The sequence below is a fragment of the Henckelia pumila genome, chromosome 3, assembly GCF_033568475.1.
Source record: "Henckelia pumila isolate YLH828 chromosome 3, ASM3356847v2, whole genome shotgun sequence".
In the NCBI taxonomy this organism is placed as follows: Eukaryota; Viridiplantae; Streptophyta; class Magnoliopsida; order Lamiales; family Gesneriaceae; genus Henckelia; species Henckelia pumila.
This window is the reverse complement of record NC_133122.1, coordinates 53,600,605-53,624,279: the sequence shown is the minus strand read 5'-3', so window position 1 is coordinate 53,624,279 and position 23,675 is coordinate 53,600,605. Positions and strand designations below refer to the sequence as shown.

General features: G+C 36.9%; 4 protein-coding genes across 10 annotated transcripts; 3 read left to right on the top strand and 1 right to left on the bottom strand.

Moving 5' to 3' along the window:
- Nucleotides 1-771: 771 nt before the first annotated feature.
- On the top strand, nucleotides 772-4,286 carry LOC140890439 (UDP-N-acetylglucosamine transporter ROCK1). Of its 5 annotated transcripts, none has more exons than XM_073298218.1 (8): nucleotides 772-946; nucleotides 2,180-2,228; nucleotides 2,309-2,535; nucleotides 2,793-2,991; nucleotides 3,159-3,231; nucleotides 3,523-3,597; nucleotides 3,810-3,865; nucleotides 3,964-4,286. In XM_073298218.1, the coding sequence occupies exons 1-8, from the start codon at nucleotides 834-836 to the stop codon at nucleotides 4,126-4,128; spliced, it is 957 nt and encodes a 318-aa protein (XP_073154319.1). In that variant the 5' UTR covers nucleotides 772-833; the 3' UTR covers nucleotides 4,129-4,286. The 5 variants fall into 5 exon arrangements, with proteins under 5 accessions (XP_073154319.1, XP_073154320.1, XP_073154322.1 ...); XM_073298219.1 differs by having other exon boundaries at nucleotides 3,088-3,231; nucleotides 3,964-4,126; XM_073298221.1 differs by lacking the exon at nucleotides 3,810-3,865 and having other exon boundaries at nucleotides 3,967-4,286.
- An 898-nt stretch (nucleotides 4,287-5,184) lies between these two features.
- On the top strand, nucleotides 5,185-7,025 carry LOC140892038 (ras-related protein RABH1e). The gene is made up of 6 exons (XM_073300776.1): nucleotides 5,185-5,343; nucleotides 5,616-5,686; nucleotides 5,899-5,987; nucleotides 6,097-6,208; nucleotides 6,291-6,381; nucleotides 6,593-7,025. Exons 1-6 carry the CDS (start codon nucleotides 5,227-5,229, stop codon nucleotides 6,737-6,739), a joined length of 627 nt encoding a protein of 208 aa, XP_073156877.1. The 5' UTR covers nucleotides 5,185-5,226; the 3' UTR covers nucleotides 6,740-7,025.
- Nucleotides 7,026-7,403: 378 nt separating this feature from the next.
- LOC140886481 (cyclin-dependent kinase C-1-like) lies at nucleotides 7,404-14,989 on the bottom strand. The gene is made up of 12 exons (XM_073293069.1): nucleotides 14,728-14,989; nucleotides 13,830-13,911; nucleotides 13,648-13,738; nucleotides 13,525-13,554; nucleotides 13,329-13,438; nucleotides 13,172-13,244; nucleotides 12,970-13,090; nucleotides 12,770-12,887; nucleotides 11,519-11,658; nucleotides 11,365-11,422; nucleotides 8,453-8,523; nucleotides 7,404-8,338 (listed from the first exon to the last, which is right to left on the bottom strand). Exons 1-12 carry the CDS (start codon nucleotides 14,835-14,837, stop codon nucleotides 7,810-7,812), a joined length of 1,533 nt encoding a protein of 510 aa, XP_073149170.1. The 5' UTR covers nucleotides 14,838-14,989; the 3' UTR covers nucleotides 7,404-7,809.
- Nucleotides 14,990-15,460: 471 nt separating this feature from the next.
- On the top strand, nucleotides 15,461-23,654 carry LOC140887273 (calmodulin-binding transcription activator 3). Of its 3 annotated transcripts, none has more exons than XM_073294418.1 (13): nucleotides 15,461-15,645; nucleotides 16,459-16,578; nucleotides 16,678-16,793; nucleotides 16,997-17,085; nucleotides 17,587-17,629; nucleotides 18,042-18,246; nucleotides 18,407-18,517; nucleotides 18,803-19,104; nucleotides 19,985-20,530; nucleotides 20,697-21,394; nucleotides 21,694-22,255; nucleotides 22,378-22,701; nucleotides 23,206-23,654. In XM_073294418.1, the coding sequence occupies exons 1-13, from the start codon at nucleotides 15,603-15,605 to the stop codon at nucleotides 23,311-23,313; spliced, it is 3,267 nt and encodes a 1,088-aa protein (XP_073150519.1). In that variant the 5' UTR covers nucleotides 15,461-15,602; the 3' UTR covers nucleotides 23,314-23,654. The 3 variants fall into 3 exon arrangements, with proteins under 3 accessions (XP_073150519.1, XP_073150517.1, XP_073150518.1); XM_073294416.1 differs by having other exon boundaries at nucleotides 18,764-19,104; XM_073294417.1 differs by having other exon boundaries at nucleotides 18,779-19,104; nucleotides 23,206-23,653.
- The last annotated feature ends 21 nt before the right edge of the window (nucleotides 23,655-23,675 follow it).

Genomic DNA, 23,675 nt, shown 5'->3' with positions numbered 1-23,675 from the left:
TAATTTCAAGTGATGCTTGCAAGAGGGGATGAATCAAAGTTGTACTCTTTTTCCCTTGTCTATGATTTTTCCACGTGGTTTTTCATAACAAGGTTTTTAATGAGACAATTAACAAGTATCGCGAGAGATGTCGTACTCTTTTTCCTTTATTGGGATTTTGTCCCACTGGATTTTTCCTAATAAGGTTTTAACGAGGCGAATCTATCGTCGGGAAGACATCCAAAGAAAGTATATGGTGTTGTACTTTTTTTCCTTCGTTCAGATTTTTCCCACGGGGTTTTACTGTCAAGGTTTTAACGAGGCAGCACTTGAGTCCCGATGAAGTTCCCGAGCATCCATCTTGCCAAATGGAGATTTTGAAAAATCAGTTGCTTGTGCAAATAATCATCTAAGGGGGAGTGTTATAAATATATTATTATTTATAGATGATTATCTTATTAAAGATATGTGATCAAGATAAATATGTAAAAATAATATTTGTAAAGATTTGTATCTTGTAATCTTTTCCTATAAATAGAGTGATTGAGTGCAATTATGCACCTGAGTATTGACTATATGAATTCTCTCATTCTCTCATAAATTCTCTCTGAACATCTCTCTATTTCTATTATGATTTATAACAAAATATCCATTGTCTTCACAAAAAAAAAAAAAAAAAAACACCATATATGATAATAAATTAAAATAAACTTTTTTGACAGCAAATTAAAATATGATTAATCATTATAGGACGTCAAAATAATATTAAATTTTACTTAAATGCGAAAAATGGGTTGAATTGACTCAAGCAGGAAGAAAGAAAGCATTCCTTGTTCTTCCTCGACCCCTCGTTAATGGCGGTCAAGAAGATCGATTCTGCGCAGGCTGGCGCCAAGGTCTGGCTTTTTTCTCTCTTACTGACGCTTCAGTATGGAGCTCAACCTCTTATCTCGAAAAATTTTACCAGGTTTTTTGTTTTTCTTTCTATTTTTCGCATTAATTGATGTTATTGCGAATTACGGTGGGCCTTCGCTTTGCATGATAATTTGGTCGAGTGGGGTTGTTTAATGTATTTTTAGCTTAAGCTTTTAAAATATTGTAACTTGGAAATCACGCTTCTTGCCCCTTACTCGGGCTATATGCATTCATTCTTGACGAGGTCGGCTGCGATCACAGGGTTTAGTCCATTGAGCGGTCAAGTGTGGATTATTTAATGTAAGTTGCGGTTGTGGTGAGATTCTTGTTTTAGAAAAAAGTTCTAGTAAATTTTGAAATGGTTTGCTCTTCGCTGATTACCAGATTCACCACCATATGCCTGTTCTAGGTGCGGTGAAATAATTTTGCTGGATTATTGGAACGATATTTTTGTAAAGGTGGGGATTTTTCAAGTAAAATTTGGTTTTGAGTTGAATAAACTAGCTCAATATAGATATGGAGGCCTTCACTTCAGCATCATAATTTGTGTCATTTTGTCTTCAAAGAGAGGGACATATGATTTTGATGTTATAAGTTGAAGTAAATCAGTTTTCCCCCCTTTTAAATATCTTTCTCGCCCTTATTATAGTTCAAATTGATGGTTATTATTTAAGTTTTGAGATTTGTTGCGATGAAATGGTAGCTGGAACTTAATCTTGATTTTCATGATAGCTCAGAAGGTTCTTTTTTTAAAAAAAAATTAGCTTCTATAGTTATATCACTAAGATTTCACTCCCAATTCACTGCCGTCAAACATGGTTATCATATAACCGATAAGTAGATAATTGAAGCCTTCCTTTCTATTAACCACATGATATTCATGTGCCATTACGTCTCACATATCGCTAAATAGTTTCTCAATAGGTCTTTCACAATGATTTAATGAAATTTGTCTATCATGGACAATCAAGGTGCTTATGATGTGGGTGATGCCTTTGTTCATAACAAAAGTGCTTCAATGTCTGAGATGGATTATTAGGGCTTGAGTGATTTGCCAATAACCTGTTTTCATTCGGTTTTCTATCTTCATTTTTGGGAAGGATGGGGTGTTAATGAGTTGCTTTAGTAATTTTGTTACTAAGCATTGTCAATAATGTGTTGGACTAATGGTTGCCTCTGTCGTCTGTTGGTTATTCTGAATCAAAAATCTGGAAAGGGAATTTTAAAATTCTATTCATCCTTGTTTTGCTACTCACCATCATATGCTTCACACTTCTTGATGCAGCCGACAAGTTATCGTGACTTCATCTGTTTTGGCATGTGAGGTGGTAAAGGTAACTCATTTTTTCGTTCTCCTCCACAATTAGTCGTGGTTTGTGGAACTGTTTTCACATGGTTACTCATAAGTGTGCAGGTGCTTTGTGCTTTGATTCTCTTAGCAAAAGATGGTACTTTGAGAAAGTTATGCAAGGAGTGGACTTTGCTTGGCTCTCTCACGGCATCAGGACTGCCAGCAGCCATCTATGCCCTGCAAAATAGCTTGTTGCAAATTTCTTACAGAAATCTTGACTCGCTCACATTTTCAATGCTGAACCAGACAAAAATGTTTTTCACGGCATTGTTTACTTATATCATTCTTAGGTATTTCCTCATTTGCGCGGGTTGCTTTTCATGCAAGTGTGTTTTGTATACAAATTGTCCTTCATACAATAGTGCAAACCGTCTTGAAAGTTACCAATCCCCTACATGTTCAGTTTTAGCTGGAATAGAAGTCTAGAGTAGCATTACCAAGCATTCTGACACTTAATTGATGTTATCAGTTTTTCAAGTTAAAACTTTCGCTAATTAGAATTTCCATGACTTCTTGTATCCTCTTTTTCTTTTGGTAACATTTATAGGCAAAAGCAGTCGATTCAACAGATTGGGGCCCTGTTCTTGTTGATCATTGCTGCAGTCCTTCTAAGTATTGGTGAGGGCTCAAGTAAAGCAGCTAGATCTAGTAATCCTGATGAGATCCTATTTTATGGAATTGTTCCAGTGCTGGTGGCTTCTGTACTTTCTGGTCTGGCCTCTGCATTGTGTCAATGGGCATCGCAAGTAAGCAAAAATATTTTCGTGTTTCCAAGTTATGTGTTAATGGTTTATGTCAGATATATCATTGTTTCCCTTCGGGTGTGCTCCGTATGAACAAAGGTTAAGAAACACACCTCTTATTTGATGACGGTGGAGATGTCCATAATTGGGAGCCTTTGCTTACTGGCCAGTGCATACAAGTCTCCAGATGGATTAGCTATGAGACAACATGGATTCTTTTATGGCTGGACTCCATTGACAATGGTAAATAACTTTGATGACCGTACCTCTTTAGGCAAGTACAGGTTCTCGATTTATCGCATGTCAAAAATTAATGTGAGATTTTCTTGCCTCAACAATCGACTATGACTGTTAAAGGTAAATTTATCGAACTGTTGTGCCATCATCGGCGTATGTGTTCACGCACAAACTGAGTGCATTTGTTTGGAAATATAATTTGTGTGTAATCATTCACTTTGAAACTCATTGATCGTAACACGGCATCTTAATCTTCGGTACTGCATAATCTGAAGTGTCATGGTGTCTTTGATACAGATACCTGTTGTACTCAATGCTGTTGGTGGAATTCTAGTAGGTCTTGTGACAACTTATGCTGGCGGTGTTCGAAAGGTAATTGTTGCACTATAAGTTGTATTAACACAAATGTAACAAAATTTAGTGGGTTTTACATAGTGTTGCCTGCACTGGGTTGGTAGTCTTGCAACAAGTCACGGTTTTTTGCACTATAAATTGTTGGTAAAACACTTGAGAACATGATAATACCAGGGCTCCTCAACTTTTGACTACAATGACTGCATTGATTTACTGGGAGATTGATTTAGGTTACGACTTCAAAGCAACTTCTTATAAACACAAGTCTCGGATATCCAGAGTATATTATGTCACTCTGCTTGACTAATTAATGCCATGGACTGGGAGGCTTTTGACCGGCGCCATCTTTCTGGTTTTCATAATGGTTTTTTTTTTTTTTTTTTCCAGGGATTTGTCATAGTTTCTGCGCTTCTTGTCACAGCTCTGCTACAATTCGTCTTTGATGGGAAACCACCTTCTCCATACTGCATTGTGGCGCTACCGCTAGTAGTCACTAGTATATCAGTATACCAAAAATACCCGTATCATGTTAAGAAGAAGGCTTCCTAGGTTGGGTGTAATTTGATGCTGCCTTAAAAGGAGAGTTTAACATGTATTGCATATTTGGTTATTCGTCAACTAGCTCATATTTTATGATGGGATTTCTTAACGAGCTAATAATATTATATCCTCTAGTGGGAGTCACGTCCCTCAATGGTAAATGCAAATATTCTTCTGAAACATCTGTAGGAACGCTGGATAAGAAGAAAGGGATGGAATTCAAATTCTTTCAACAACTATTTTTTTTTTAATTTTTTTGAAGAGAACATTACTGTGCGATCGTTACAGTTCCATTTTTTTTTACAAATAAAATATCATTAATGAGAAAGGTTAATACAGAAATAGTTCAACAGATTCACAATAGAAATAGGTGGTTCAGTCCACGCCCTAGTACTAGAAAATACACGAGCTTCTTGAGCCAAGGTATGAGCAACAACGTTTGCCTTTTTACTCATCCACTTTAAACAGAATCCCAACTTTCCGTGCAACATCGTTCTACATTTTTCAACAATTGACCCAAATTTGATATGGGTAGAATTGATCCGTCTCACGGATCCCGAATCACCATTCCCACAACACTACTTTTTTCCTCCAAATTAATCGCTGCATCTGTATTACATTTGAGGAAATTTTGGGGTGGGGATGCCATAATTGACAATATGGGTCCTTGTTACTGTAAATATATTTGCATTTTTAAAATCTAAATTAAATTGAAAGGGGAAAAAAATTAAAAAAACACATATATCAGTATATCACGATATAATAGTTTATTTTAGCTAGGTAAATCCTTTCACATTCCATATCAAATTAATTACCGTAAAATTAATATAAGATATGTTGCTTAGGACGAGGATTGAATTATGTATATTATGAATTAAGCTATGACGAGGGCGTTTTAATAATCACAATACAAATCATCAAATTTTAAAAAATACCAAACACAAAACGAATCAAATCCTCGAGTATTAATTAATTATTATTATAATGATATAATTCTATTTGGTGGTGGGTATAAATAGTAGTCGTTTGATGATTCTCATTTCTCTCCTCACAATCACATTCAGATCTCATCAATATCATCATCATAATTTTTTTGTGCTTGTAATAATGGCGGTGGTGTCACCATTAGCCAAGTATAAGCTCGTGTTTCTGGGCGATCAATCCGTCGGCAAAACCAGCATCATCACCCGCTTCATGTACGACAAATTCGACACCACTTATCAGGCCTGTCTCCCAATTTTCTTCTCAATTTTTCAACAACAATCAATATATATGTATATATATATATATATATATATATATATATATATCATGTAAGAGATCATTCATGCAATATTCTACATGAAAATATATGTATGTATTTATGTATGTCCATTGGGATTTAATGAATCCATCTTTTTCCCTTCCATTCTTCTCTTGTGATCATATATATATATACATTTTAATTGTAATCCCTAACAATTCCAATCTTTGTTGTTAATTAATGATGTTCGCAGGCTACTATTGGCATAGACTTCTTGTCCAAAACCATGTACCTTGAAGATCGAACGGTTCGATTGCAGCTCTGGTACTAATGCTTTCTCCACGATTTTGATCAAGTTGCATGCATCAAAATTATGTCTTTCGAGTCGTTTTATAACTGTCTTTTAAGGTCTTATTGTACCACTCATGTCATATTATTAAGCATCGATTTTCATGTTTCACATGTTATTATATATTGTTCAATTTCCGGATGCTTATTTACAGCATTTACAAAATAATATTACTCCATGCTAACAGGGATACTGCTGGTCAAGAGAGATTCAGGAGTCTGATTCCAAGCTACATCAGAGATTCTTCAGTAGCAGTGATTGTCTACGACGTAGCTAGTAAGTTGGTGATATTAATATACTCGTCCTTCCTGTTCCATCCATGTCATGAACATTCCTGCAAGATTTTCCTTTGTGCAAACTCAACATTTTCTTCCGATTTTTGCAGACCGACAGTCATTTCTGAATACATCCAAGTGGATTGAGGAAGTGCGAACAGAACGTGGTAGTGATGTTATTATTGTTCTCGTAGGGAATAAAACTGATCTTGTTGACAAAAGGTGAGGGAGTATTTGTAACTTATTTATGATGTACTAGTTATTGTTGGTTTGATGATACTTTTTTATTGTGAATGATGAAAAGGCAAGTGTCAATTGAAGAAGGAGATGGAAAGGCTCGTGAAGTTGGCATCATGTTTATAGAAACTAGTGCTAAAGCTGGTTTTAACATAAAGGTAAACGATTTTCAGATGTGATACTGCTTGAGCAGCTCATTTTCACACACTGTTGTGATTCTCGGAATGCCAAACTTTTTGAGGTGGAGGGCAAGGTTTTCTTATATTAAAAAATTCCAGAATTCTGTTATCACAGATTGTTTATTTTTGGTTTGAAGTCAATTTCTTGATGTAAGTTGGCGTATGTTTATTGGTTCAAGTTGTATTGCAGCCTCTGTTCAGGAAAATAGCCGCAGCATTGCCGGGAATGGAAACTCTTTCCTCAACAAAACAGGAAGACATGGTTGATGTGAATTTGAAGCCCACCACTAACACATCACATGCAGAACAACAGCAAGGAGGAGGCTGTGCATGCTAGAAAATATCAAGTGCATGGATATTAATAATGGATAGACAAAGATAGTGGCAGACTTAAAGAGGGAAAATCAGAACATGGGAATTTTTCAGTATGTTACCAAATTTTTTGCTAACACAGTATGAAGCTAACTATCATTGAGGATAGGATGGATGGTTCACTAGCTCCATCTGTAGCTCTCTCTTCTTCTTTTTTTTATAGCAGGGTTTAGACTAATTCCATAATTTCCCTCCTTCAAGGTGACACGTACTCATTGAGGTTGCTGGATCGCTTTTGTCATTATGTTTAAATATCCACATTTACACACCTGAACCTGTGCCTAAAAAACTAACAGTTTGGCCGGTCCCAAGTACGTTACCGGAGTTATTTGCACCAGCGATGTCCTATCGAAGCGACATTGTTGGGAACAGTCACCGAAGTTTGAGATTTCGTATCTTGATAAGCTTGTTTGACAAATTTGGATGGCCAATGCACACAAATTCCAGCGAAAACCATATTCATGGTCACCACTCGCCAGCCACATATAAATCACTGTATAATTAGTTATTGTTATTGATGTAACACAGACAGTTGATAAAAAATACTGAGAATAACATAGAATTTAAAATGCAAAAAACAACTTGAGATCTTGATATAAAATAGAACTAGATACAAACACACACAAAAACATTTAGAACCAAGACACTGTTAAAAGAGCTTCTCAATTTTATATATATGACGCACAAATTCAAAGTTATCCGTCATTCATCACCAAGATATTAAGTCAAAACAGGAGGGTCATCAAAACTGTAACCATTCGTGTCAAGATTGGGAAGTTGTACTTTAATTTGTGAAAGAAGGTTGTACATGTATTACTATTACCGATGCAAATGCTCCAAACAATGTTCGTCATTCTCCTGACACAGATCTAATTTCATTGAGCAGATTCACAAAACATGGAGCCCGACAGACAAACGACTATACACATCTGGTCAAAAATTCCAAACCCATCATCACCAAAGCTGTAGCTGCATCAATTGCAAACTGCTTCGATCCTTCAACATCTCACGTGCACCAACTACTTGCCTATTCCATTACTGCTGCCAGCCGTACGGTTGGTTTCTGTTTGCCCCCATCGGATTTGGGCCTCTGCCACCCGAAACTCCATATTGACCACTCTGTGGATAATTAGAGGGAGCTCCGTATCCGCCTGAAGCTCCTTGAGGGCCATTAGGCGGAGCACTATTTCCAGCATATGGGGCCCCTCGTCCCTGCGTGGGATATGGCCCACTATTATGTGCTCCACTCTGACCTCCACGATCTTGGTAATACGAACCAGTGACCCCACTTTGGGGGTATCTATTAGGTCCACCAGGTGGACCACGAGATTTTCCATACTGATTATGACTAGGAACGGCAGGCAGAGGAGGCTGAGAATTGTTCATTGGATGACCAGGTCCAGCCCAGTGTTGAGCATGAGGTCCCGTCTGTTGGATGGGAGGCAGGCGAGTGTGCTGTTGTGGATGCTGTAACTTCTGTCTTTTCGCAGTTTCTTCATTTTGTCGCTGCTGCTGCCTTTTTTTCTTTGTCTGGAATTCATGCGAGGAATCATATTTTGGCAAGCTGTATCATAATTCACAAGGCATTGGCATGAGAAAAACATTGCACAAGTTCAAGCACGTTAGGAAGCTATTTAGAGTAGCAATACTACAAGCATAACAAGGGTATCGGACATACCTTTTTGGATCGCAAGGTAAGGGGTCGGTCCAAAAATATTCAGCATCTAGAGCATCCTTCGCTGATATTCTCTGTAAAATTTCAGGTTTAAGATGGAAGACATGAAACAGTGAAGCACATAAATGTTCTAAAGTAGTTACCAAGAACTTGGACATAGACACATAGTGCGATGTGATTGAATTAGACAACTGATTAACATAATTGTTAAAACAAAATGATAAAGCTCTGAAATTAACAATATTGTCAATACTCCTATTGGGGGTCAACTACAGTAAAAATATATTTTTAAAAAAAACAGGATTGAACAATTTATTTAATCTTAAAAACGACCAGTAACTATAAAAAATGGAAAGCAAAATGGATATCCATATAACTAGTTCATGAAGGTGCGCTAGACAATTTAAGCCATACTCATTCAGAAAAAAACTATCCCCGTGTCTGATTTCATTTCCTACTAGCTCAACCTAATCAACAGAATTTCAGCATGCATCACTTTCTATAACATATGCAACAGTACGGTGCATCTCCCTGCTCTCGGTTATTGAGTACTGGTCTTTGGAAAAGTTTAAGATGATATTGCTCCGTACTGGTCCTGATTGATCCCTTGGTCCAACAAAGAAGTCAATTCTAGTTGCTTCTTCTGCCTGGTTAAAAACTGGTATTCTGTTTAAAGTGCAAGGGTCAGTAAGCAAAGGGGCTGACATCAAATTGACATGGAGTGAAGCATGGCCACCAACTGCTAATTGGCTTAGCCGATTCTTGTTGTGGGGGTCAGGTTGGACTCTCCTTTGGGGTTCACTGTTTTACTTCTTGTCCTCAACTTCCTAGATAGGAGGTTGCTTTTGCTGAGACTGAAACTCCAACTCCCAAGCCAAAAAAATTTCAAGAAATTTAGGTAAAAAATTTGACCAGTCAGTCGGATTCTCCTTGACGTCTGACAATGATGATCACCACACAAGCAGAGAAAATTCCGAGGTATTGGAAAAACGGAAACTAGACTGGATGAAAGAGACAAACTCAAAAGTACTCAAGAAAAACTAGAAGGTATCCACAAATCCTAGGAGGAATGGAAGATTGGAAGAGGGTGACAATAACTTTGGACATGCCACATGGAGCTCCTATGGAGCCGCTGGCAAGCAAAAGGATCTGACACATGATGCAGAGATGGAAATAGTAGCTTTGGCAGAGATGAGGCTGGTTTGGGTGGTTCCAATATCAAAGCAAGAATTATTCGCTATAGATCTTGGACATCTCCTTGGCAAGAAGAATTTTTTGGATGGTGGTCGTTCATGGCATATGTTGGTCCGTGTGGTTGGAGAGGAATAGAAGAATTTTCGAAAACATTGAAGAGTCGATTGACGAGTGCTGGGAAAAGATCAAAATTCGAATTTCTACTTGGATTGGGTCTGATGTAGAGTTTAAGAATGTCTCATTTCAGATTTATTAAGAGATTGGGTTTTTGTCTATTGTTGATATGAGTAAGGTCATGACAAGATTTTTGTTGATTGCGGATCACTTGTCCGCCTATTGTACTCAATAGATTTCCCGTAATTACTATAATATTGTTTCTTATCAAAAAAAATATTAGTAAATGCAAAGACATGGAAATATAGTATAAAAGAGGGGTTTGAATAACTTTAAACAAGCTTTATGTTGATTGAAATGCCAACCTTCAATGGTTCGGAAAGACCAAACAATTTTTTGAGATAGCATGACATGACCAACCATTCATTGGTTTCGATGGATCAAGAAAACAATTCCCCTATATAGTTAGGCTTGTGTAGAAATTTTAATCCAAAGATGTAGTGCGCTAGAGGCAGCTAGCCAATACGAATCTAGAGTTCAGTGTTCACGCAATTTAGGGTTTCTCCCATGTCGACAGCCATCTCACATTAATTTTCTTATTTTCAATTTCTTAATCTAAACCTCCCTCATTCAGTTCTTGTTTCTTATATTGTTCAATTCCATGAATTTGCTGTTAAAACGTTGTGATCACAACAATGACCATATTACATCAATCAATCACCCAAACTGTGTCTCTAGCATCTCTCAATCATGTTCTCCACTATTTTATACAATTTTGTTGTTTCAATCCTTAGTTTTGAACAAATCAAAATTAAAGACTTTTTTAGTTTGTGAGGTGATCAATCCCACAAAATGAGACACATGTAGAGTTGTCAAAACGGGCCAGGCCCACCCCGCCATGAAAAAATGGTGGGTTGGGGTCATGGTTTTACTGGCCTGTTTGGAGACGGGCCAACCCAAACGGGCCACGGGTTGAGGCGGGGCGAGCGGGCCTGCCCGTTTTTTAAACAAATAATTTTTTTCATTTTTTAAAAAAATTATGGCATAAAAACACTCATTCTAAATTTTTTATAAAAAAAAATTTAAAAATGCTATTTGATGTGTTTTTTATTATCTTACATTATTATTTTTTTATGGTTAAATATCTACTTATGTTATTTATATTATTTGGATATGTGATTTTTTATACAAAATATGATAGCTAACATCAAAATTTGATATGTTTGTTTGATTGTGACATTTATTATTTGTTTCGTGTAACATTGTTAATATATTTTTTTCAATTCCGAATACTAGTATTGGTTTTTTTTTTATTTTTGTTTAAGTTTTTTTTTAAAATTTTCAGTGGGTTGGTTGGTCCCTCTAGCCCACAACCCGCGGCGGGGCGGGTTGGGGTTTTAATGGCCCGCCTGTTTGGAGGCGGGCCTAAACGGGCGCGGATTGGGGCGGGGCGAGCCGGCCCGTTTGACATCTCTACACAAAGAACAGGCGGGCCTAAACGGGCGCGGGTTGGGGCGGGGCGGGGCGAGCCGGCCCGTTTGACATCTCTACACAAAGGCATGCAATTATATTTGAGGATATGACCAAGTTCATAGACAAGCAAATACCTTAGCCGGATCTAAAACCAGCATATTCTCCAACAACTCCAGTGCATGACGGTCAAAACTGAAGAGATGATCAACCAGAACACATATAATTATGCATAAAAAAAAAACTATGTCCTCAATGGAATATTCCACAACATTAGAGAATATGCTTAACTGTCTAAAAAGCTCTCGAGTTCGCCTTTTCATTTGACGTGCAGGCTTGAATTTGTTATACCAGGGGATCTTGGAAACACCAGGCCAATTACCCTCATCAGGGGTTCCACAAAGCTCAAATATCTTATTCAATTGCTCAGGCTGTAAAAGTTGAAAATAAAACCACCCTCAGGTTAATAGGGGTTTGTTTTCAAACGGAAACAGGCAAGCAGACTTGAGAAATATAATACAAACTTCCGACAAGATATCAATTCAGCACATCAATTCAAAAGACTAGCAAAGGAGGATGATTCAGGTACAACACAAAGATTGCCTGATAAAATTTCGAACATGAATTCTCTTTTAACTCATGAAAGCAGTCATTTTCAACTTGTTATTTCACTTATTTCATAGGTTGGATTGCATGGATGCAGAGGTAACCAAGAAACTGGAACTTGGCACTCCTTTTAATGAGAGAAGACCATGTAGCAAAGAGAAAGCAATTTGTCATCTACAGACATCTAATAGGCCCCCATGGATAACCGGAATACATTTCCTTTTCAGGTTACAAACAACAATAACAAATTTACACTACTCCGTGACTATGTATAAGCTCTGTATTCATCACCAAGGAAGTTGCAAAAACTCCATCATTACGATCTCAACAAAAAAATACATCTGGTTCCTCCAAAAATGAAGAAATTGTATTCTGCCTCAATTTATGTTTAAAGTAAGCAGAACACTTGGTTTAATACTGGCAAGAAGGGACAGTAAAAAAAATCCTTATCCTTAAGGCTTAAACATCCAGATCTTTTCTAAACAATATCAAACTTGTAAAGCAGGATTTTTAAGAAGCCTATGAAAATCCCCCTTATAGATTTCTTATCGGCTGCAAATTTTACCTTGATTATATTTAAGAAGGGATCCACAAAAAAAATTTAAAATGGATAGAGAGTATAAATTGGTAGATACAAAAAACTGTATGCCATGAATAAGAGAACTACTATATAGGAGAAACAAGGGAGCTAAACTCTGTTTCATGCATAATTGTTATGAACACAAAGAGTGTGTTCATGAAAGGCTAGTATATAACACAAACTAGTTTCACTTGGAGGAATAACAGCGGATTAAAATGATGTTTATCGACTAAAGCTTGCACAAGAACTTTGCCTGTCACGGATCTCCATTAACACAAAATAGTTGCACTTGGAGGAATAACAGCTGACATACTAAACAAAAATGCATTAAAGCCTAACATCCCAAATGGCCTAACCTCATTTTTGCCAGGTAGAATTGGTTTTCCATACAAAAGCTCAGCAAAGATACAACCAACAGACCACATGTCAACAGAAGGACCATATTTCGTGGCTCCAAGAAGCAACTCTGGAGGTCTGCAATGGTTTGACGTAAATGACACACACAGTATGTTGGTTATTGGTGACAATTAATTTCCAACTGATAAGAAACAATTACCTGTACCATAAAGTAATAACTCGATTTGTCAGATTAGCATTGTGGTCATTGGAAAATGAACGTGCTAGTCCAAAATCTGCAAGCTTCAAATTTCCCTGGTTGTCAATGAGAAGATTGGAGCCTGCAGAACGGCTATCCTGTGAATATGGTCCATTTTCTACATATTAAAATTCACACATAGCATAAGTAAATACAGGATAACCTTTGATGTCCCTGTGAAGCACTTGATTTACGTGACAGTAATGAAGACCAGTGAGCAGTTGCTTCATATAACACTGCAAACCAATATTCAAGTAAACTTTCGAGTGTTAAAAAGACATAATGCTATATATTCTTCCAACTAGGAAAGCTTACAGTACTTTTATTTGCTCAATTGAAAATCTCAACCCAGGACGATCAGCAAGGCCAGTCAAGTCATGGTCCATGTACTCAAAAACCATGTAAATGCTACCTTTATACTTATTACCATCTGCAATACAAAAGAAGATGTGTTCCCTAAGTGCAGACATATACTGAGATGGATAAATATAAGATAGAGAAAATTATGCTACATACCAGAATTTCCTTGCCCAACCGCTTCACGACCTTGATTTTGTATTTAGGATAAAAAGCGTGAGAAAACAAGCATAAAAACTCAAAGAGAAAGGAAATCTTTCCTAGATAGACCAAAAAAAATACCTGGAGATGTCACTATCTCTTTCAATTTAATAACATTTTCATGCTCTAACTTCTTTAGAATTTTGATCTCTCGGATGGCAGTAATAGGAAACTGCAGATAAAAGCAAAATTAAATATTACATCAGAACTAAAAGTTTGTCAATGATACGGCAACAAATAATTACTTAAGAGAATAAAAATACCCCTTCTTTTTCATTATCCATGCGTATCTTTTTTAAAGCAACAATTTCTCCAGTATCCTTCTCTTTAGCCATGTACACTTGTCTGGAAAACAAAAATGATAAGTAAGAAGCAAGAACAAACAAGGAAAATTGAAAACAATCTAAATATTGAAGCAAAGTGCAATAATTATTTCTAGTGTGATGAGGTAGAACTGTCACAAGATTTACTTCACAATAGAAAACATACAATCAAAGAGGTTCTCCCAACAAGCATATAAACCCTTGGCATCAGATTAAAACAGTTTAATTGTTCAGGTAGGACTTCATTCTGTCCTTCGGGTAAGTTTGGATTGTAATTATTCAAGGAAGCAAACATAAGTTTGCTCTTAAATGTTTTTTTCTCTTCTTGTGTAGCACATGTTTGCTCTTAAATGTTTTTTTCTCTTCTTGTGTAGCACAAAACATAATAAAAGATCATTTAGAATGAGCATCGGTTTCCATGCTCAAGGGTATCTGTATTGGTTTGAGACCTTGAATCTCTTTTTCACCTATGTTATTCTTCAAATATATTCGATGTGATTCTAGATCTATCTGCAGTAGTGATTAGGAGACATATAAAAATAATAGATAACAGTCCATATAGAAATTCTTATTTCGCAAATTAATTTTAGAGAGTAAACCACGGCACTTGGATGGCCAGCAAGGAAGCTTAGCCATAGCTGGTTTCTAACCAACCAATGCTCAGACCAAACACCAACATAAGACGAAAATGGATGCCGGGGAAAATACCCGGCACTGAGCACCTAAGAGCAAACAATAAAAAGCAATGGCCTACTGATAAACAACGGACAACTCACTAATTATTCAAAAAACAATAATAACAAACAAATTGGAAAGAAAAAAAAAATACAAGTCTTACCCGTAGGTTCCTTCCCCAATCTGCTCAAGTTTCTCGAAACATTCCACACTTCGAGAACCCCACGACGGCGAATCCTCCACATTAAGCAGATTATTTGTCGCCGCCGCCATTACACAACAATTTCTCGACCCTATCTCTTTCAAAGACTATTATGATTCAGAAAATGTACGTAGTTGAAGATGGAAGAGATGCTACCAACACCAACCGCAACAGCGGCAGGGCTTCTTTCTTCGATTTGATTTTTTTTTTCGATAGCGATTCGATTCCGTTCGGGTACCCGCCCACCATTTTAATTTAATTTAATTTAATTTAAGTTAATTAATTAAATTTAACGACGCCGCCAAGCAACATTCCAATAATTTAATGAATTTCTAGTAATTTTTAAAGGTTATTATTATTATTATTATTATTATTATTATTATTATTATTATTATTATTATTATTATTATTATTATTATTATTATTATTTTTATTTTTAATAATCTATATTACACCAGTATTTCTTCCATTTCAACCCCAAAATTTAAATCTCAAAGGACTATCCCAATTTTTTTCCCTCTCTCAGTTTCTTCTTTTATCAAATTTCATCAATTATTATTATTAATTTATACATACAAAGTTTTAGTACACATGGATGGATTTATTATTTATTTATAATATAATATAATTAGAAAAAAATACATGAAATTATTAAATTATTATTATTGCGAAAAATTAGGGGGTGGGGTTGTCTGTGCTTCCATTTGGGCGGCTCGGCTGTTTGCTCACTTTCTGAGTTACTTCCTCTCATCATTTTCTTCTTTAACCTAATTTAATCACTGAGGTTTTCCTCTTTTGATTGTGTTTATAAGAAACAGCTTTTGTTGGATCATGTGATGATGGCAGAGACCCGCAGATATGCTCTCAACGCACAATTAGGTGATCTTTCTTTTGGTGTTGTGTTCATTATTTGTGATTCCTGAAATTTCGTTCCCCTGAGAGAGACACAAGTTCATTGATTGATTTTACGCGCCTTTATCTGTTTTTATTCAAAATTAGTGTGTCATCATCTGCATTCCTTTATTCATGTTCAAATTTTCAACCTTTTTATGATGTCTGAATCAGGTAGGGCTTAGCAAGGGTTCAAAAATAAATAAACTATGTTTTGATGCTGCTGCAACTGTAAAGCAGCCAAATGCTGATAATGCTATCTTTTTATTCTATAGTATTCTAAGCTGTTTGTTCTGTTACCAGGAGGCTAGTTTCTTCATGTTAATGGCTTTGTAGTTAGTATTCATCGAGTCTCTGGAAACTGCAGGAACAGTGTTAGTTCTGTCTCGAATGCTTTGTGCATTCCAATTGCTACATTTTTTTCGTTCAAAACCTGGATGACTTTAGCCTTCAGAAAAAAATCTGGACGACTCTTAATGACTGCAATTTAATAATTGAGGCTAAGAATGTCAGATTGAGCGCAAGTATGGAATGCTACTGCTGTCAGGGGAGTAAGACACAGAGAGTAATCCATGAAGTTGCCAAGACATGGAAGAAATATGAAAAATTTCAAGAATATTAATCATAACAATATGAATCCCCTTGCATGTTTGGGGATAACTTGCCATTAATGGATAATTTATGTTTTAAAAAGGATAGATCGTGTGTAGCCTTTGCCTTTTCATTGTGATCCATATGTGAAAGGATCATACAGAACTTTATTCTTTTCATTCCATAATGTAGTTTGCCTAATTTACGCAGATATTGATCAAATATTATTGGAAGCACAGCATCGCTGGCTACGCCCTGCTGAGATTTGTGAAATTCTTCAAAATTACAAACGGTTTCGCATTGCTTCAGAACCTCCTAACAGACCCCCAAGTACGTCTTCGTTTGTATTTTACCTTTTGGAATGATGTTTCCATATTCTTTTATATTTATTGTTGTATGTATTCATATATTATTTCACCTTTTGGTCAGGTGGTTCTCTCTTTCTTTTTGACCGAAAGGTACTGCGGTACTTTCGAAAAGATGGACATATTTGGAGAAAGAAGAAAGATGGGAAGACTGTAAAGGAAGCTCATGAAAGGCTCAAGGTAAACTCTATTAATCTATTTGGTGACACTTGTTGAATGACTTTCTATTTGTGGGCAGGAATCCAGACATTGTCATCGAAGTTTACGGCCCTTCTATTGGCAGATTATTTAACATGGAAACTGAAACCTATAAGATATGTGAAGAGCCGTTCTTGTTTAAAAGTTTTGTTGGATTTGACTTTTGGAAGAAACTACATTTTCAGGCTGGAAGTGTCGATGTGTTACACTGCTACTATGCTCATGGAGAGGAGAATGAGAATTTCCAAAGGCGTAGCTACTGGATGCTTGAAGAGTAAGTTATAATCGTATGTCTCTCAACACCTGATAATATCATAATAAACTATGGTTCAGTCAACTATCCAATTATTTTGCTCGTAGATCCATAGGCTCCACACCTTAGTTGGGATGAGCTGTGCTCTCTCGTGAAGTGTTAAAATGGTTTGATTTGTCACTTAGCACTTCCTTAGGTGACCCATGGTTGAGATGAAGTAATAAACTTCTTCTTTTACATGGACTACCCAAGCATTGAAGTTTTTCTTACAGAATTTTTACTTATTTTAATATTTTTTGTCATTATGGAGCTTGCTTGGCGGAGTATGATTTCTTTTCATATGACTGATTCCTTTCTCAGGGAGCTGTCTCACATAGTTCTTGTTCTTCTTCTATGGTTTTTTACATGGACTACAGAAGCATTAAAGTTTTTGTTACAGTCTTTTTGCTTATTCTTTTTTATCATTATGGAGCTTGCTCAGCAGAGTATGATTTCTTTTCATATGACTTTCTTCTTTCTCAGGGAGCTGTCTCACATAGTTCTTGTCCATTACCGGGAGGTAAAGGTATGATTCTACAACACCTATCATCTTTCATATGTCAGGTCAACTCTAGTCAGCATCGGACAGAAATTTGATTTTTGAAATTAGTTTTTGGTTAAATCGGAAGAGAATTAATTAGTATCAATAAAAGATTTTGGAATGCATTCAATGTGACTTTAACTTTGATAAATATGAGTTTTTTAAGCATTACATGCAGGTAAGTATTTTTCTTTTTCTTTCTTTTTGGGCTTTTGAATTTATTTTCATCTCCAATACCTAATTTACATACATTGTTCGGGATTGTTTCTTTTATTTTAAATTTACTTTCATCCCCAATACCTACTTTTGTATGAAGAGTGTATTTCATTTCCTACCTTTACTGTACAAGTGTAATTTCCTAAAAGTCCGTTGTGTTTGTTTTCTGCTTTTTCCCTAGGGGAACAGAACAACTTTCAATCGCATCAGGAACTCGGGGGTTATTTCTGATTCTGTCCAAACTGTAGAAAGTCTACCCAATTCAGAGATAGACAGTTCTGTTGCTTCCGAATATCAACCTTACGATCATCAAGGAGCATCACCAGTCACATATACAACAAGCCTTAGCGGTTCGCAAAATACGGAGTATGAAGATGCTGAATCAGGTTTTGTTTCTGGACGTTTATCATTTTGTTAACCATCATTTTTTTTTTTTTATTTTTATTTTTGTATTTTTTATATACATTTGTCTTAATCTGTAAATTGTGAATTTTCTATTATCTCGTCTTCTCATTATTCTGTGATCAATAAATTTTGCTACTGCAGCATACCGGCAGCAATCAAGCCCAGGATTCCAGTCTATTCCAGAGTTACAGTCACCTGCAGTGCAGAAGATGGAAAGGGGTTCAGTTCCTTACAATCCAATCCTTGCATCAAGTAATGTGTTGTTGTCCTCTTCTTATCACAAACCATGCATTACTCCTGTTATCTGGATTCTGGTCACAACCATTACTCCTTTGTCTGGAACTGCATCTGGTTGTTCGGTGTCATTTGGCTGTTTCAGTGGTTAAAGTATAAATTGTTGTATACGTTATTTTCTCATACTCATCAACTTTCAAGTAGTAGTGATTAATTATAAAGTCCGAACTTTTTATTATTTTATGTCAGTAACAGACTTGACAGTTTACGTTTTGACAGATAATTATCAAGGACAATTTTCAGGTACTCCTGGTATGATTGGATTAGTTAGGCACAGAGAAAACGAAGAGAGACCTATGGATAGTGGCTTACCATACGAGCTTGACCGAGACCTTGAATACCCTTCATGGGAAAATATTGGGGGAAGCGGCGGTACTGGTGGTTATAATTCTGTAAATGTTCAGCCTTTACTACCTATGATCCAACCTGGTACAACTAGCATGATGCTTGGACGAGAAAATGAACTGTTGAGGAAAGTTTTGATTGGTGCAGCTGGCGAAAGGCAGGACTTTGGAGGCTTTTTTGATGGCTTGGATGCATGTCAGGTATTTAAATATGAATATTTGCACGTTCATTATGTACCATAACTCTGTTACAACATTACAGCATGATGTTTGCAACTTCTTTTAAACTATTCCCTCCATCCGCTCCACCTATGGGATGTGGCACAACACTTTGGGGAGGAGCATGTGATGTGGAATAAGTAGGTTTGGTAAGAGTAAGCAAGGAATATCTTGTGGATGCATATGTTATGAATGGGATCTATCCTGTTAAATTATTGGAAGTTAATTCAATGGCATTAAATTGCCCCGTGACTGGTCCTTCATATGGTAGCTTCGTGTAGAAAATTGCCCCGTGATTCAGGATCTAGGAAATTTTTCCTTAGTTAAAAAGAATTGTTTTGGGTGTTTCTATGTTAATAGAAATTAGAGAAGCACTTAAAAAGCTACATATTTGGGCTTTTGGAATAGCCTTAATTTAAGCTTTAAGTGCTTTTTAAAGCCCTTAAAAGCACATCCAAACACAAATAAAATTATAAAAGGACTTTTTTTAAAAAATATATAATAATAATGAAGCACCTTTTTTACTCTAACGGGCTCTAAGCTTCTGCATAGAACGAATGGGAAATAATGGTAAAGATAGCCAAAAAGTTTTAATTTAAACCTCTTCTGACTTTATGGTTTAACCATTGATTTTGTGTAGACCTAGGCTATCTGTTTCATTCACAAAACATGTGTGAAGCAATTCAAATTTGTCCGTTGGATGTATGAACTGCAGCTGGGAAAAATATCCTCTCAACATTTAAGGGGATATCTGATGCTATGCACATATTCACGAAAGTTAAATTCTCTGTGAATGCTGCGTTTTGATGATAGCATCATTCGACATCTCTAACAGCTTTTTGAATTTTCCAACTTTGAACAGACTTCTGAAGTTGATTCAGTGAACACATCAAAGTGGTCTATGGATAAGAAGTCCCATCAGGGTTCTGTATATGATGTTACTTCCAAACTGAATGATGTTCATCAAATGCGACTGTTTGGCAATACATATCTACCTGAACGAAGTAGACACCCAGTGCAAAATGATCTTCAGGTACCTGCTTTAAATGCTGTAGGAAGTTCTCTTGTGTCCGTGTCTGACGGCAACCTGAACTTAGAAAACAAACCCAACCACTCAGCCTTAAAACCACCTCTTTTGGATGACTTTCTAAGAGGTGATCTGAAAAAGATGGACAGCTTTGACCGTTGGATGAGTAAAGAACTCGGAGATGTGACTTTGACAAGAATGCAGTCTGATTCTGGGGCAGACTGGGAGATTGTCAGAGCTGGAGATGGAGTTTATGACTCTGGTATCTCTGCTCCTGTTCCCACAGAAAACTACCTCCTTGGCCCATCTCTCTCCCAGGACCAACTTTTTAGCATTCTTGATTTCTCGCCAAATTGGGCACATGCTGGATTAGAAATTAAGGTTTGGATTAAAATTACTCTTTTGTCCTTTTAAATGTCTCTTGCACCATTTACTCAAGTATATATTTAAACCTTTATGCCTTTGACACCATTTACACTATATCTTTAAAAATGTTACTGTATAGAAATGCATGAAGATTCTTCAGTCATTTCATATTCATGTTCAGGTGCTGATCACGGGAACATTCTTGAGGAGTCGGGAGGAGATACAGAACTACAGATGGGCTTGCATGTTTGGTGAACTGCAAGTTCCTGCAGAGATTATTGCCGATGGTGTTCTCTGTTGCTACACTCCCCCGCATGAGATTGGAATGGTGCCTTTTTACGTTACATGTTCGAATCGGTTGGCGTGCAGTGAAGTGCGAGAATTTGAATTCCGGACTAGTGTTATTCAAGATATAGATCTTGCAGATGTAGGAAGCATCAGCTCTGTAGAAACTCTTCTTCATATGAGATTTGGAAAATTATTATCTCTAGGACCAGTGACCCCTCAAGCCTGTACCCAAAGCAGTGCTGCTGAAACATCCCATTTGTGTAGTAAAATAAGTGCATTGCTGAAGGATGATTTTGACTGGGAAGAAATGCTATACCTTACTAAACAGGATGAAGATTCCGAGGATGGGATAAAGGATCAACTGCTACAAAAGCCTTTAAAGGAGAAGTTGCACGGTTGGCTTATCCAGAAGGTTACTGAAGGTGGGAAGGGCCCTTGTGTACTAGATGAGGGTGGTCAAGGTGTGCTGCATTTTGCAGCTGCTCTAGGTTATGACTGGGCTATACCGCCCACCGTGGCTGCAGGAGTTAGTGTCAATTTTCGGGATTCAAATGGATGGACTGCGCTTCACTGGGCAGCACTCTTTGGCAGGTAGGAGGGATAAAAACATACTGAGTTTCTCTTATAATACTTCTGCTGCCTTAACCATTTTCGTGTATGCTTCCTTTACATCAACTATATGCTGCTGTCTGTTTTCGTTGTGTGTATACTAAGGATCCTCTATTTTTTAAAAGCATCTGGGTTCAACTTTTCATGAGTTATGTTTTAAAATTCTCTTTCTTAATTTTGTTGATCAGAAATCTTTGTTGATTTCTGAAGTCAACTTATTTTAACTGCCAAACTTTTATTTTCCTCTGGTAACTTCTTGCTTTAAACACTTGCTATGTCAGGGAGCGTACAGTGGCTTTCCTCATCGCCCTTGGTGCAGCTCCAGGATTATTGACGGATCCCACCCCCATTTATCCTTCGGCAAGAACTCCAGCAGACCTAGCCTCCAGCAATGGGCACAAAGGCATTGCTGGTTATCTGGCAGAGTCTGCCTTGAGCTCCCACCTATCGTCACTCAAGTTGGATATGAAGGAGGGTGATAGTGGAGTAAAAGATGTAGAAACAGTTTCGGAGAGGATTGCAACTCCATATAGCGTTGGTGATTTACCCCATGGACTGTCCTTGAAGGACTCATTAGCTGCTATGCGTAATGCAACTCAAGCTGCAGCTCGCATTCATCAAGTCTATAGAGTACAGTCATTTCAGAGAAAGCAGCGGAAAGAGAGTGATGATGGTGAATTTGGAGTGTCAAACGAACGTCTTTCATTTCTAGCTCGAAAGGGCAACAAGGTGGGGCAGCATGAACCCGCACATGCTGCTGCAGTACGGATACAAAACAAATTTCGCAGTTGGAAAGGCAGAAACGATTTTCTGTTAATGCGGCAGCGAATTATTAAAATTCAGGTGTTATGCATTGTCACAAACACAACAGCTTATGTTTTTTTATTTTAATTTTTTGAATGTATTTCAATTGATTTTTGAACAAATTCGTGCACAAATTCTGACTTTTGGCTTTCTGGCAAAAGGCCCATGTGAGGGGACACCAGGTGAGGAAGAACTATAAAAAGATAATCTGGTCTGTTGGAATTTTGGATAAGGTGATTTTACGTTGGCGACGAAAAGGGAAAGGATTGAGTGGGTTCAAACCTGAAGCACCTACTACAGGCTCAAGTATGCAAGAAACCGAATCAAAAGAAGATGAATATGATTTCTTGAAAAAAGGTAGGAAGCAGACCGAGGAGAGACTGCAGAAAGCCCTTGATAGGGTGAGATCGATGGTTCAGTATCCAGAAGCACGAGATCAATACCGCAGGTTGCTCAATGTTGTTTCAGAAATGCAAGAAACGAAGGTACAACGAATCTTGGTTTGCATACTTTTGAATAATATCGGAATCATTCATAAATGTAGGCTTCACATGGAACTAATAAAACACATGTACATGTGTCCATTTTCATGACTACTCACTCACTGTGTCACTGCATTCCCACATGGTGTTGAAGTGTGATAACTGGGCAAATTGTAGATGTTCTGGAGAAATACATCCAAAAGTTGAATATGTATTTGATCAATACTTTTGCCAAACAAAAGTAATTTTGGGCCCTTTTTCCATTTTCTCTTGTCACCTCTAGGGCCACAATCTAGCCTGCAAATGTGATTTGTATTGCTGGCATAATGAGTAAAGGTTTGGTACTACTTGTTATACCTTCTAGTTTCCAATCGTGTCACATTAGTATATTGTATTTGAAGTAAATTCATATCTTGGTGAGAATGGCCTGTAGCTTTTTGAGCAATACAAATCTCTCTGAAATGTTGCATTACAGCATAATCTAGAATGGCCTGATTTGTCCTGCAGGCTGCGCATGATACAGTAATGGCCAATCCAGAAGTTCATTTTGACAACGATCTTATTGATCTACAAGCTTTGTTGGAGGATGATATCTTGATGCCTACAATATCTTAAATTTATTAATTCAACCTATTATTCAGGTAAAAAGACCATTGATATGGGATGGGGTTGCACATTTTTATCTTGTAAATTAGAGTCGATCAGTTTGTATAACCGTTAACCGTATGTCAAGAGTGGAAAGAAGTGATGGTAAAGTTGAATACTAGTGTGAAGAGAACTGTTATTTGATACAAGTGGTAGCGCTATTGTTAAAACTTAACCTATTTTATGCAATTAAAGTTAGATTATTGTACCTAACCACTTATAAAATCTTCTGACACTTTTAGTAATGTACTTGTATGTACTTTTAGTAATATTTTTTTAGTCAATATAGCACACGTGACAAACATAATTGATGTATGTGACGTGCCGGGCAT

Bases quoted from the DNA above. Each gene is read 5' to 3' on its own strand.
- LOC140890439 (XM_073298216.1), top strand. From the start codon at position 834: ATGGCGGTCAAGAAGATCGATTCTGCGCAGGCTGGCGCCAAGGTCTGG. The intron at 2,229-2,308 runs GTAACTCATTTT...ATAAGTGTGCAG, and splicing joins TGGCATGTGAGGTGGTAAAG to GTGCTTTGTGCTTTGATTCT. The intron at 2,536-2,792 runs GTATTTCCTCAT...TAACATTTATAG, and splicing joins TTTACTTATATCATTCTTAG to GCAAAAGCAGTCGATTCAAC.
- LOC140892038 (XM_073300776.1), top strand. From the start codon at position 5,227: ATGGCGGTGGTGTCACCATTAGCCAAGTATAAGCTCGTGTTTCTGGGC. The intron at 5,988-6,096 runs GTAAGTTGGTGA...CGATTTTTGCAG, and splicing joins GATTGTCTACGACGTAGCTA to ACCGACAGTCATTTCTGAAT. The intron at 6,209-6,290 runs GTGAGGGAGTAT...AATGATGAAAAG, and splicing joins ACTGATCTTGTTGACAAAAG to GCAAGTGTCAATTGAAGAAG.
- LOC140886481 (XM_073293069.1), bottom strand. From the start codon at position 14,837: ATGGCGGCGGCGACAAATAATCTGCTTAATGTGGAGGATTCGCCGTCG. The intron at 13,245-13,328 runs GTACTGTAAGCT...ATTGGTTTGCAG, and splicing joins TTTCAATTGAGCAAATAAAA to TGTTATATGAAGCAACTGCT. The intron at 11,423-11,518 runs GTTAAGCATATT...TCATCTCTTCAG, and splicing joins ACTCGAGAGCTTTTTAGACA to TTTTGACCGTCATGCACTGG.
- LOC140887273 (XM_073294416.1), top strand. From the start codon at position 15,603: ATGATGGCAGAGACCCGCAGATATGCTCTCAACGCACAATTAG. The intron at 15,646-16,458 runs GTGATCTTTCTT...TAATTTACGCAG, and splicing joins TGCTCTCAACGCACAATTAG to ATATTGATCAAATATTATTG. The intron at 22,256-22,377 runs GTGTTATGCATT...TTCTGGCAAAAG, and splicing joins AGCGAATTATTAAAATTCAG to GCCCATGTGAGGGGACACCA.